The sequence below is a fragment of the Heptranchias perlo genome, chromosome 10, assembly GCF_035084215.1.
Source record: "Heptranchias perlo isolate sHepPer1 chromosome 10, sHepPer1.hap1, whole genome shotgun sequence".
Taxonomy (NCBI): Eukaryota; Metazoa; Chordata; class Chondrichthyes; order Hexanchiformes; family Hexanchidae; genus Heptranchias; species Heptranchias perlo.
This window is the reverse complement of record NC_090334.1, coordinates 85,699,570-85,713,777: the sequence shown is the minus strand read 5'-3', so window position 1 is coordinate 85,713,777 and position 14,208 is coordinate 85,699,570. Positions and strand designations below refer to the sequence as shown.

The following is a 14,208-nucleotide window of genomic DNA, read 5'->3' as shown; positions in this document are numbered from 1 at the left end:
CCCGTCCCTAAAAACTCGCCCCCTCCCCGCCCCTGAAACTCGCCCCCTCTTCGCCCCTGAAACTCGCCCCCTCCCCGTCCCTGAAACTCGCCCCCCTCCCCCGTCCCTGAAACTCGCCCCCTCCCCGTCCCTGAAACTCGCCCCCTCCCCGCCCCTGAAACTCGCCCCCTCCCCGTCCCTGAAACTCGCCCCCTCCCCGTCCCTGAAACTCGCCCCCTCCCCGGCCCTGAAACTCGCCCCCTCCCCGCCCCTGAAACTCGCCCCCTCCCCGTCCCTGAAACTCGCCCCCTCCCCGTCCCTGAAACTCGCCCCCTCCCCGTCTCTAAAACTCGCCCCCTTCCCCGCCCCTGAAACTCGCCCCCTCCCCGTCCCTGAAACTCGCCCCCTCCCCGTCCCTAAAACTCGCCCCCCTCCCCGTCCCTGAAACTCGCCCCCTCCCCGCCCCTGAAACCTCGCCCCCTCCCGCCCCTGAAACTCGCCCCCTCCCCGTCCCTGAAACTCGCCCCCTCCCCGCCCCTGAAACTCGCCCCCTCCCCGTCCCTGAAACTCGCCCCCTCCCCGCCCCTGAAACTCGCCCCCTCCCCGTCCCTGAAACTCGCCCCCTCCCCGTCTCTAAAACTCGCCCCCTCCCCGTCCCTGAAACTCGCCCCCTCCCCGTCCCTGAAACTCGCCCCCTCCCCGTCCCTGAAACTCGCCCCCTCCCCGTCCCTGAAACTCGCCCCCTCCCCGTCCCTGAAACTCGCCCCCTCCCCGTCCCTGAAACTCGCCCCCTCCCCGTCCCTGAAACTCGCCCCCTCCCCGTCCCTGAAACTCGCCCCCTCCCCGTCCCTGAAACTCGCCCCCTCCCCGTCCCTGAAACTCGCCCCCTCCCCGTCCCTGAAACTCGCCCCCTCCCCGTCCCTGAAACTCGCCCCCTCCCCGCCCCTGAAACTCGCCCCCTCCCCGTCTCTAAAACTCGCCCCCTCCCCGTCCCTGAAACTCGCCCCCTCCCCGTCTCTAAAACTCGCCCCCTCCCCGCCCCTGAAACTCGCCCCCTCCCCGTCTCTAAAACTCGCCCCCTCCCCGTCCCTGAAACTCGCCCCCTCCCCGTCTCTAAAACTCGCCCCCCTCCCCGTCCCTGAAACTCGCCCCCTCCCCGTCCCTGAAACTCGCCCCCTCCCCGTCCCTGAAACTCGCCCCCTCCCCGTCCCTGAAACTCGCCCCCTCCCCGTCCCTGAAACTCGCCCCCTCCCCTTCCCTGAAACTCGCCCCCTCCCCGTCCCTGAAACTCGCCCCCTCCCCGTCCCTGAACCTCGCCCCCTCCCCGCCCCTGAAACTCGCCCCCCTCCCTTCCCTGAAACTCGCCCCCTCCCCGCCCCTGAAACTCGCCCCTCCCCGTCCCTGAAACTCGCCCCCTCCCCGTCCCTGAAACTCACCCCCTCCCCGCCCCTGAAACTCGCCCCCTCCCCGCCCCTAAAACTCGCCCCCCCCCGTCCCTGAAACTCGCCTCCTCCCCGTCTCTAAAACTCGCCCCCTCCCCGTCCCTGAAACTCGCCCCCTCCCCGTCCCTGAAACTCGCCCCCTCCCCGTCCCTGAAACTCGCCCCCTCCCCGTCCCTGAAACTCGCCCCCTCCCCGTCCCTGAAACTCGCCCCCCTCCCCGCCCCTGAAACTCGCCCCCCTCCCCGTCCCTGAAACTCGCCCCCCTCCCCGTCCCTGAAACTCACCCCCTCCCCGCCCCTGAAACTCGCCCCCTCCCCGCCCCTAAAACTCGCCCCCCCCCCGTCCCTGAAACTCGCCTCCTCCCCGTCTCTAAAACTCGCCCCCTCCCCGTCCCTGAAACTCGCCCCCTCCCCGTCCCTGAAACTCGCCCCCCTCCCCGTCCCTGAAACTCGCCCCCTCCCCGTCCCTGAAACTCGCCCCCCCCCGTCCCTGAAACTCGCCTCCTCCCCGTCTCTAAAACTCGCCCCCTCCCCGTCCCTGAAACTCGCCCCCTCCCCGTCCCTGAAACTCGCCCCCTCCCCGTCCCTGAAACTCGCCCCCTCCCCGTCCCTGAAACTCGCCCCCCTCCCCGTCTCTAAACTCGCCCCCTCCCCGTCCCTGAAACTCGCCCCCTCCCCGTCCCTGAAACTCGCCCCCTCCCCTTCCCTGAAACTCGCCCCCTCCCCGTCCCTGAAACTCGCCCCCTCCCCGTCCCTGAAACTCGCCCCCCTCCCCGCCCCTGAAACTCGCCCCCTCCCTTCCCTGAAACTCGCCCCCTCCCCGCCCCTGAAACTCGCCCCCTCCCCGTCCCTGAAACTCGCCCCCTCCCCGTCCCTGAAACTCGCCCCCTCCCCGTCCCTGAAACTCGCCCCCCTCCCCGTCCCTGAAACTCGCCCCCTCCCCGCCCCTGAAACTCGCCCCCTCCCCGTCCCTGAAACTCGCCCCCTCCCCGCCCCTGAAACTCGCCCCCTCCCCGTCCCTGAAACTCGCCCCCTCCCCGCCCCTGAAACTCGCCCCCTCCCCCGTCCCTGAAACTCGCCCCCTCCCCGTCCCTGAAACTCGCCCCCTCCCCGTCCCTGAAACTCGCCCCCTCCCCGCCCCTGAAACTCGCCCCCTCCCCGTCCCTGAAACTCGCCCCCTCCCCGTCCCTGAAACTCGCCCCCTCCCCGTCCCTGAAACTCGCCCCCTCCCCCCTCCCTGAAACTCGCCCCCTCCCCGTCTCTAAAACTCGCCCCCTCCCCGTCCCTGAAACTCGCCCCCTCCCCGCCCCTGAAACTCGCCCCCTCCCCGTCCCTGAAACTCGCCCCCTCCCCCGCCCCTGAAACTCGCCCCCTCCCCGTCCCTGAAACTCGCCCCCTCCCCGTCCCTGAAACTCGCCCCCTCCCCGTCCCTGAAACTCGCCCCCCTCCCCGTCCCTGAAACTCGCCCCCTCCCCGTCCCTGAAACTCGCCCCCTCCCCCTCCCTGAAACTCGCCCCCTCCCCGTCTCTAAAACTCGCCCCCTCCCCGTCCCTGAAACTCGCCCCCTCCCCGTCCCTGAAACTCGCCCCCTCCCCGTCCCTGAAACTCGCCCCCTCCCCGTCCCTGAAACTCGCCCCCTCCCCGTCCCTGAAACTCGCCCCCTCCCCGTCCCTGAAACTCGCCCCCTCCCCGTCCCTGAAACTCGCCCCCTCCCCGTCTCTAAAACTCGCCCCCTCCCCGTCCCTGAAACTCGCCCCCTCCCCGTCCCTGAAACTCGCCCCCTCCCCGTCCCTGAAACTCGCCCCCTCCCCGTCCCTGAAACTCGCCCCCTCCCCGTCCCTGAAACTCGCCCCCTCCCCGTCCCTGAAACTCGCCCCCTCCCCGCCCCTGAAACTCGCCCCCTCCCCGTCCCTGAAACTCGCCCCCTCCCCGTCCCTGAAACTCGCCCCCTCCCCGTCTCTAAAACTCGCCCCCCTCCCCGTCCCTGAAACTCGCCCCCTCCCCGTCCCTGAAACTCGCCCCCTCCCCGCCCCTGAAACTCGCCCCCCTCACCCTCCCTGAAACTCGCCCCCTCCCCGTCTCTAAAACTCGCCCCCTCCCCGTCCCTGAAACTCGCCCCCTCCCCGTCCCTGAAACTCGACCCCTCCCGTCCTGAAACTCGCCCCTCCCCCTCCCTGAAACTCGCCCCCTCCCCGTCTCTAAAACTCGCCCCCTCCCCGTCCCTGAAACTCGCCCCCCTCCCCCTCCCTGAAACTCGCCCCCTCCCCGTCTCTAAAACTCGCCCCCTCCCCGTCCCTGAAACTCGCCCCCCTCCCCGTCCCTGAAACTCGCCCCCTCCCCGCCCCTGAAACTCGCCTCCTCCCCGTCCCTGAAACTCGCCCCCTCCCCGTCCCTGAAACTCGCCCCCTCCCCGTCCCTGAAACTCGCCCCCTCCCCGTCCCTGAAACTCGCCCCCTCCCCGCCCCTGAAACTCGCCCCCTCCCCGTCCCTGAAACTCGCCCCCTCCCCGTCCCTGAAACTCGCCCCCTCCCCGTCCCTGAAACTCGCCCCCTCCCCGTCCCTGAAACTCGCCCCCTCCCCGTCCCTGAAACTCGCCCCCTCCCCGTCCCTGAAACTCGCCCCCCCCCCGTCCCTGAAACTCGCCCCCTCCCCGCCCCTGAAACTCGCCCCCTCCCCGTCCCTGAAACTCGCCCCCTCCCCGTCCCTGAAACTCGCCCCCTCCCCGTCCCCTAAAACTCGCCCCCTCCCCCTCCCTGAAACTCGCCCCCTCCCCGTCCCTGAAACTCGCCCCCTCCCCGTCCCTGAAACTCGCCCCTCCCCGCCCCTGAAACTCGCCCCCTCCCCGCCCCTGAAACTCGCCCCCTCCCCGTCCCTGAAACTCGCCCCCCCCCCGTCCCTGAAACTCGCCCCCTCCCCGTCCCTGAAACTCGCCCCCTCCCCGCCCCTGAAACTCGCCCCCCTCCCCGTCCCTGAAACTCGCCCCCCCCCCCGTCCCTGAAACTCGCCCCCTCCCCGTCCCTGAAACTCGCCCCCTCCCCGTCCCCTAAAACTCGCCCCCCTCCCCGCCCCTGAAACTCGCCCCCTCCCCGTCCCTGAAACTCGCCCCCTCCCCGTCCCTGAAACTCGCCCCCTCCCCGTCTCTAAAACTCGCCCCCTCCCCGCCCCTGAAACTCGCCCCCTCCCCGTCCCTGAAACTCGCCCCCTCCCCGCCCCTGAAACTCGCCCCCTCCCCGCCCCTGAAACTCGCCCCCTCCCCGCCCCTGAAACTCGCCCCCTCCCCGCCCCTGAAACTCGCCCCCTCCCCGCCCCTAAAACTCGCCCCCTCCCCGCCCCTGAAACTCGCCCCCTCCCCGTCCCTGAAACTCGCCCCCTCCCCGCCCCTGAAACTCGCCCCCTCCCCGTCCCTGAAACTCGCCCCCTCCCCGTCCCTGAAACTCGCCCCCTCCCCGTCCCTGAAACTCGCCCCCTCCCCGCCCCTGAAACTCGCCCCCTCCCCGTCCCCTAAAACTCGCCCCCTCCCCGCCCCTGAAACTCGCCCCCTCCCCGTCCCTGAAACTCGCCCCCTCCCCGTCCCTGAAACTCGCCCCCTCCCCGGCCCTGAAACTCGCCCCCTCCCCGTCCCTGAAACTCGCCTCCCTCCCCGTCCCTGAAACTCGCCCCCCCCCCGTCCCTGAAACTCGCCCCCTCCCCGTCCCTGAAACTCGCCCCCTCCCCGTCCCTGAAACTCGCCCCCTCCCCGTCCCTGAAACTCGCCCCCTCCCCGTCCCTGAAACTCGCCCCCTCCCCGCCCCTGAAACTCGCCCCCTCCCCGCCCCTGAAACTCGCCCCCTCCCCGCCCCTAAAACTCGCCCCCTCCCCGCCCCTGAAACTCGCCCCCTCCCCGTCCCTAAAACTCGCCCCCTCCCCGTCCCTGAAACTCGCCCCCTCCCCGTCCCTGAAACTCGCCTCCTCCCCGCCCCGAAAACTCGCCCCCTCCCCGTCCCTGAAACTCGCCCCCTCCCCGTCCCTGAAACTCGCCCCCTCCCCGTCCCCTAAAACTCGCCCCCTCCCCGCCCCTGAAACTCGCCCCCTCTTCGCCCCTGAAACTCGCCCCCTCCCCGTCCCTGAAACTCGCCCCCTCCCCGTCCCTGAAACTCGCCCCCTCTTCGCCCCTGAAACTCGCCCCCTCCCCGTCCCTAAAACTCGCCCCCTCCCCGTCCCTGAAACTCGCCCCCTCTTCGCCCCTGAAACTCGCCCCCTCCCCGTCCCTGAAACTCGCCCCCTCCCCGTCCCTGAAACTCGCCCCCTCCCCGTCCCTGAAACTCGCCCCCTCCCCGTCCCCTAAAACTCGCCCCCTCCCCGTCCCTAAAACTCGCCCCCTCCCCGTCCCTGAAACTCGCCCCCTCCCCGTCCCTGAAACTCGCCCCCTCCCCGTCCCTGAAACTCGCCCCCTCCCCGTCCCTGAAACTCGCCCCCTCTTCGCCCCTGAAACTCGCCCCCTCCCCGTCCCTGAAACTCGCCCCCTCTTCGCCCCTGAAACTCGCCCCCTCCCCGTCCCTGAAACTCGCCCCCTCCCCGTCCCTGAAACTCGCCCCCTCTTCGCCCCTGAAACTCGCCCCCTCCCCGTCCCTGAAACTCGCCCCCTCCATCATATAATCTCTTCTTCATTCATACTTCTTCCTCATCCTTCTCCATCCTTCCCATCCCAATGTCCCTCCTCCTCCTCTTCTCCATCCCTACGCCCAGAGTAAGAGCAGGATACGCCCAGAGTAAGAGCAGGATACGCCCAGAGTAAGAGCAGGATACGCCCAGAGTAAGAGCAGGATACGCCCAGAGTAAGAGCAGGATACGCCCAGAGTAAGAGCAGGATACGCCCAGAGTAAGAGCAGGATACGCCCAGAGTAAGAGCAGGATACGCCCAGAGTAAGAGCAGGATACGCCCAGAGTAAGAGCAGGATACGCCCAGAGTAAGAGCAGGATACGCCCAGAGTAAGAGCAGGATACGCCCAGAGTAAGAGCAGGATACGCCCAGAGTAAGAGCAGGATACGCCCAGAGTAAGAGCAGGATACGCCCAGAGTAAGAGCAGGATACGCCCAGAGTAAGAGCAGGATACGCCCAGAGTAAGAGCAGGATACGCCCAGAGTAAGAGCAGGATACGCCCAGAGTAAGAGCAGGATACGCCCAGAGTAAGAGCAGGATACGCCCAGAGTAAGAGCAGGATACGCCCAGAGTAAGAGCGCGCTGATTGTGATGTGTGGGTTTGTTGTGTTTGGACAGGTGCCCAGTTGGGATCAAGTCATTCGCTGCGTTCACTGTTTCTGGAGTGGATGAACCCAGTCTTTCCTCGGCTCCCAGAGGTAGGAGCCTCCGGCTGTGGGCCAATTACTGCATTATTAACTTACTAGCTGCCTGTATCCTAACTCGCACCAAGTCCCGTTCACCCATCACCCCTGTGCTCGGTGGCCTTCATTGGCCACCAGTCCGGGAACGCCTCAGTTTTAAAACTCTCATCCTTTTTTCAAATCCCTCCATGGCCTCACCCCTCCCTATCTCTGTAACCTCCTCCAGCCCTACAACTCTCTGAGATCGCTGTGCTCCTCCAATTCTTGCCTCTTGCCAATCCCCGATTTTAATCGCTCCACCATTGGCAGCCGTGCCTTCAGCTGCCTAGGCCCATAGCTCTGGAAATCCCTCGCTAAACCTCTCCACCTCTCTATCTCTCCTCCTTTAAGACGCTCATAAAACCTACCTCTATGATCAATATTCTGTCCGAATATCTCTTTATGTGGGTCGATGTCAATTTTGGTCTGATTTTGCAGCTATGAAGCACCTTGAGAGGTTTTACTACATTAAAGGTGCTATATAAATGCAAGTTGCGGTCATTGTGTTGAAGTAATCCAGGCACATCCTGGTCTCATAGTGAGGGAGTGAATACAGCAACTCAGATTGCCACCCTTACAAATATACAAAGGACAGGGCTAAAGACCAACTGCTCCATCACGCCTGTCCCATACTGTCCCGGAATAACTGGTGCACACCATCACTTCCATCTCCTCCACCCAATCTCCCGCCATAGGCAAATAGAAACACCCTAGGCCAATTTAGGAAACAAACAGACTCCGGGAAATTCCTCTCCAAACCCCAAAGGTGATCAAACAAGTTCCGGGAGATCACACTGACTGTGTGAAACATCCCTTTAATGACCCACACTGACTGTGTGAAACATCCCTTTAATGACCCACACTGACTGTGTGAAACATCCCTTTAATGACCCACACTGACTGTGTGGAACATCCCTTTAATGACCCACACTGACTATGTGAAACATCCCTTTAATGACCCAAACTGACTGTGGAACATCCCTTTAATGACCCACACTGACTGTGTGAAACATCCCTTTAATGACCCACACTGACTGTGTGGAACATCCCTTTAATGACCCACACTGACTGTGTGAAACATCCCTTTAATGACCCACACTGACTGTGTGAAACATCCCTTTAATGACCCACACTGACTGTGTGGAACATCCCTTTAATGACCCACACTGACTATGTGAAACATCCCTTTAATGACCCAAACTGACTGTGGAACATCCCTTTAATGACCCACACTGACTGTGTGAAACATCCCTTTAATGACCCACACTGACTGTGTGAAACATCCCTTTAATGACCCACACTGACTGTGTGAAACATCCCTTTAATGACCCACACTGACTGTGTGAAACATCCCTTTAATGACCCACACTGACTGTGTGAAACATCCCTTTAATGACCCACACTGACCGATGGATCCTACAGTCTAAGCATTTGCAGTGTGTACAACTTCCCCAGGTGTACCAGCATTTAGTCAGTCTGACTGTTTCTCTTCAGCTTCTAACAATATTTGCTTTATTATTTGAAGAAAAGCTAGAGGACAAATTTCAAACATTATAGACTTTATTTTGAGTGTCTTAAAAATGAAGCTAGCCTGTGTATGTGTGAGTGAGAAACAGAGCTATATTTCAGATATGACAGACTATTTGCATTAGTTATGTTCTGATTATAAACATTCTATTAATTTTTCTCAGAGAAATCAAATTGTCTCTGACCAGAGAAAGAGAAGGTGACAAAGACAGTGTCTTTCCTTATCCATGCTTTTGTTACCTCCAGACTCGACTATTCCAATGCTCTCTTGGTCGGCCTTCCATCTTCCACCGTCCGTAAACTTCAGCTCATCCAAAACTCTACTGCCCGTAACCTAACTCGCACCAAGTCCCGTTCACCCATCACCCCTGTGCTCGCTGACCTACATTGGCTCTTGGACCAGCAATGCCTCAGCTTTAAAATTCTCATCCTCGTGTTCAAATCCGTCCATGGTCTCGCCCCTCCCTATCTCTGTAACCTCCTCCAACCCTTCGATAACTCTCTGTTCCTCCAACTTTGGGCTCTTACACATCCCTCACTTCCATCGCTCCACCATTGGCAACTGTGCCTTCAGCCATCTAGGCTCGAAGCATTGGAATTTCCTCCCTAAACATCTCTGTCTCTCCACTGCCCTCTCCTCATTTAAGACCTTCCTAAAACCCATCTCTTGGACCAATCTTTTGTTCAACCCTCCTAATATCTCCTTATTTAGCTTGTTGTCAATTTTTGTCTGATTAAACTCCTGTAAGTGCCTTGGGACGTTTTCCTACATTAAAGGCGCTATATAAATGCAAGTTGATTTCTCTTAGATACCAATGCTACCAGACCCAGGAATTCCCCCCTCCACAGTGATGTCAGGCCTGTGCCCTCCCCCCCGCCCCCCCCCCCTTGACAGACCATAGGAAGGCCCAGTGAGCCAAACCCCACATTCTATTCCCCAGTTCTGTCAACCTCCCATTTCCCCCTCTACAGTGGTGCCAGATGATGGGATGCTGCCTGATTCTAGCACCCCCACCCCAGTGGACCAGTTGGAGATGGTAACCTGGTTTTTAGCATTTCTGGGGAGCGGTCCTGGGATTTGCTGGCACTGGGATATCCTACCCAGTTCTGCCAATCTCCAGGATCATTAGATCAGTCATTTAAAGGGGTTTTCACAGAATAATGGATAGCCATTGAATTAATCTCCAAAGTACCAGTAAAAATTCCTGAATACCACGTAACACTAGAACTTGACTTAGTAACTCACGAAATGGCCCTGATATTATGCCCATATGGCATAACAACCCTATTAAAAACAGTTATCTTCCGAATTACTCATGTCCTCTGACTTCACTGTTCTACCTCACGTTTCATATTCTGTCCCCTGCTCATATCCTTGGACATCCCCTTGACCTCGCCATCTCTTGTGGCCTTTTTGTACCTCTCACCACTTCCTGGTCTCAGTTTCTACTCGTGTCCCTCTCCCCTCCTTCGTTCCATTATCCATCCCAACAAAAAAATCTCTAGTAGCTCTCTCACAAGCTCACCTAACTCCCAACTTAACACAGGAATTGCTAGTCGAAAATAGACCAAGGTCCATCGAGTTCACCTTCTACCATCCTGGTTGTCGCATGATACAACGATAATGGAGTTGTTGATCAATAATGGTCATCAGTCTGGGTCATTAAAGGGAAACATCCCTTTAATGACCCACACGGACTGTGTGCAACATCCCTTTAATGACCCACACTGACTCAAATAACCTGTCCACATGGACTAAATCTATTCCTTTCAATATTTTAAATCTCTCATTGTCTTTGCTTGCCCAGATTAAAAAAACTCCAACTCATTAAGCCTATTATGGTAACGACCAAGCCCAGTCGACCCTGCAAAGTCCTCCTCACTAACATCTGGGAACTTGTGCCAAAATTGGGAGAGCTGTCCAACAGACTAGTCAAGCAACAGCCTGACATAGCCATACTCACAGAATCATATCTTTCAGCCAACGTCCCAGACTCTCCCATCACCATCCCTGGGTTTGGCCTGTCCCACCGGCAGGACAGACCCACCAGAAGTGGCGGTACAGTGATATACAGTCAGGAGGGAGTGGCCCTGGGAGTCCTCAACATTGACTCTGGACCCCATGAAATCTCATGGCTTCAGGTCAAACATGGGCAAGGAAACCTCCTGCTGATTATCACCGACCGCCCTCCCTCAGCTGATGAATCAGTCCTCCTCCATTTTGAGCACCACTTGGAGGAAGCACTGAGGGTAGCAAGGGCACAGAATGTACTCTGGGTGGGGGACTTCAATGTCCATCACCAAGAGTGGCTCGGTAGCACCACCACTGACCAAGCTGGCGGAGTCCTCAGGACATAGCTGCCAGACTGGGCCTGCGGCAGGTGGTGAGCGAACCAACACGAGGGAAAAACCTACTTGACCTCGTCCTCACCAATCTACCTGTCGCAAATGCATCTGTCCATGACAGTATTGGTAGGAGTGACCACCGCACAGTCATCGCGGAGACAAAGCCCCGTCTTCGCACTGAGGATACCATCCAACGTGTTGTGTGGCACTACCACCGTGCTAAATGGGATAGATTCAGAACAGATCTAGCAGCTCAAAACTGGGCATCCATGAGGCACTGTGGGCCATCAGCAGCAGCAGAATTGTATTCCAGCACAATCTGTAACCTCATGGCCCGGCATATTCCTCACTCTACCATTACCAACAAGCCAGGGGATCAACGAAACAACTAACGGGAGGAGGAGGCTCTGTAAACATCCCCATCCTCAATGATGGCAGAAACCAGCACGTGAGTGCAAAAGACAAGGCTGAAGGGTTTGCAACCATCTTCAGCCAGAAGTGCCGAGTGGATGATCCATCTTGGTCTCCTCCCGATATCCCCACCATCACAGAAGCCAGTCTTCAGCCAATTCGATTCACTCCACATGACATCAAGAAATGGCTGAGTGCACTGGATACAACAAAGGCTATGGGGCCCGACAACATCCCGGCTGTAGTGCTGAAGACTTGTGCTCCAGAGCTAGCTGCGCCTCTAGCCAAGCTGTTCCAGTACAGCTACAACACTGGCAATTTTCCACATTGCCTAGGACACTGCCCTGACGAACTCCTGCAGCAATGTCCTGGGGTTGAGAAGACTGGCCGCCAACAACCACTACCATCTTCCTTTGTGCGAGGTATGACTCCAGCCACTGGAGAGTTTTCCCCCTGATTCCCATTGACTTCAATTTTACTCGGGCTCCTTGGTGCCACACTCGGTCAAATGCTGCCTTGATGTCAAGGGCAGTCACTCTCACCTCACCTCTGGAATTCAGCTCTTTTGTCCATGTTTGGACCAAGGCTGTAATGAGATCTGGAGCCGGGTGGTCCTGGCAGAACCCAAACTGAGCATCGGTGAGCAGGTTATTGGTGAGTAAGTGCCGCTTGATAGCACTGTCGACGACACCTTCCATCACTTTGCTGATGATTGAGGGTAGACTGATGGGGCGGTAATTGGACGGATTGGATTTGTCCTGCTTTTTGTGGACAGGACATCCCCGAACCCCACAGGGGTCCCCACACCCCGAACCCCACAGGGGTCCCCGCACCCCGAACCCCATAGGGGTCCCCGCACCCCGAACCAGCATCCTCCTGGTGAATCTACACTGCCCGTTCTCTGTGGCTTTACTGTCCTTTCCACAAAGGGGCTCCTAAAACTGCACACAGTCTCTAACTGCGGCCTAACCAATCTTTTGTGCTTTATTACTTGTTTACTTTTTGTAGTCAATGCCCCAATTTATAAACCCCGAATGTTGCTGGTCATTGTTCTGCTTTTATCTCCCTGCATTCTCACTTTCAGGCAATTGTGTATGTGAGCCCCCCGGACCCTCTGTTCATACAAACCCTTCCCATTGAATGGAAAGTCCTATTCCAAAATGTATTACCTCACACTTATCCACATTAAATTGCATCTGCCACTTGTCTGTCCATTTTGGTAACCTCTCTATGACTTCCTGAAGTCTTTTACAGTCCTCACAGTTTCCCAAATCTTCACTTTTGTGTCATCAGCAAATTTCGAGATTGTGTACCTTATATCCAATTCCAAATCATCCATATAAATCAAGTATAAAAGTGTTCCCAGCACTGACCCCCGGGGTGCATCACCTCCGACCCCGGGGTGCACCCCCTCCGACCCCGGGGTGCATCACCTCCGACCCCGGGGTACACCCCCTCCGACCCCGGGGTACACCCCCTCCGACCCCGGGGTGCACCCCCTCCGACCCCGGGGTGCACCCCCTCCGACCCCGGGGTACACCCCCTCCGACCCCGGGGTGCACCCCCTCCGACCCCGGGGTGCACCCCCTCCGACCCCGGGGTACACCCCCTCCGACCCCGGGGTACACCCCCTCCGACCCTACTCCAATCCGAGTGACACCCATTTACCCTAACTTTGTTTCCTGTCTGTCACATAACTTTCTATCCACCCTGCTACGTTGCCTCATACCATATACCTGAATATTTCTAATAAGCCTCTTGTGAGACATCTTATCGAATATCTTATCTAATGCATTCCCTTTGTCTCCCCAATCAGTCACTTCTTCAAAAAATGATTACATTTTCCAAACACGACTTGTCTTCAACAGATCCGTCCTGGCTGTCCTTGATTAACCGTTGCATTTCTAAATCTGTAAAAAATTGGCGCAAAATAGTTAAAATCAATTAAAGGTGACCAATGCGGATTTGTAAAAGAGAAGTCGTTTCTGACGAATTTAATCGAGTCCTTTCAGGAAATAACAGTGTGTTGATAATAGAAATACGGTGCAAGTCGTGTATATGGTATTTCAAAAGGTAGCCTGATACTAGGTGGTAGGTAGTGATCGTTTGGGCTGTGGTGCTACTGGACATGTTGAGCTGTTTAATAAGTGTCCCTTGCCTGGTGCTGGTGTTCCAGGTCGCTGTCGATGTGAGTAATGAACAGGCTGGCAGTTTGGCAGTGAAAATCCATAACATCCTGTACCCTTACCGATTCACCAAGGACATGATCAGCTCAATGCAGGTGAGAGCCTCACACCGCCCACACACAAGGCTACCTGGGTGAGCAATATGCCTTTATTAACCATCATGTTTAATCTCTGAGGTCTGGAGACAGCTCCTCAGCCTCCAATGCTGCCTCCCTACCAGCTGTGTTATAATTGTGTCTTTCAGGTACTTAACCAGGTGGACAATAAGTTCATTGCATGTTTGATAAATACGAGGGTCGACAAAGAGGCGGCAGCAGGTGAGCCTGACTTGATGTGTGATGGGAGAGGGACTGCTCTGTGTGTTGTGTCTGGTTAGTGTTACCAGAGTTTAGTGTGAGGAGTGTACGTGTGTTTAGTACGTGAGGTGTGTACGAGAGTTTAGTGCGTTTTTTAATTCATTCATGGGATGTGGGCGTCGCTGGCGAGGCCAGCATTTATTGCCCATCCCTAATTGCCTTTGAGAAGGTGGTGGTGAGCCGCCTTCTTGAACCGCTGCAGTCCGTGTGGTGACGGTTCTCCCACAGTGCTGTTAGGAAGGGAGTTCCAGGATTTTGACCCAGCGACGATGAAGGAACGGCGATATATTTCCAAGTCGGCACAGTGGTGGTGAAGGGAGTGAATGTTTAGGGTGGTGGATGGGGTGCCAATCAAGCGGGCTGCTTTGTCCTGGATAGTTTCGAGCTTCTTGAGTGTTGGAGCTGCACTCATCCAGGCAAGTGGAGAGTATTCCATCACACTCCTGACTTGTGCCTTGTAGATAGCGGAAAGGCTTTGGGGAGTCAGGAGGTGAGTCACTCGCCGCAGAATACCCAGCCTTTGACCTGCTCTCATAGCCACAGTATTTATGAAAAAGGGTGTAACATTTGTAATTCTCCAGTCATCTGGCACCACCCCCAT

The 14,208-nt window shown here is 58.2% G+C and overlaps 1 protein-coding gene across 1 annotated transcript in view; it reads left to right on the top strand.

Moving 5' to 3' along the window:
- mlh3 (mutL homolog 3 (E. coli)) overlaps positions 1 to 14,208 on the top strand; it is a 101,781-nt gene that overhangs the window by 26,836 nt on the left and 60,737 nt on the right. The window contains exons 3-5 of the mRNA XM_067992199.1: positions 6,678 to 6,757; positions 13,242 to 13,346; positions 13,496 to 13,568. Of these exons, the coding sequence (XP_067848300.1) occupies positions 6,678 to 6,757; positions 13,242 to 13,346; positions 13,496 to 13,568 (258 nt within the window). The remainder of the gene's footprint in view (positions 1 to 6,677; positions 6,758 to 13,241; positions 13,347 to 13,495; positions 13,569 to 14,208) is intronic.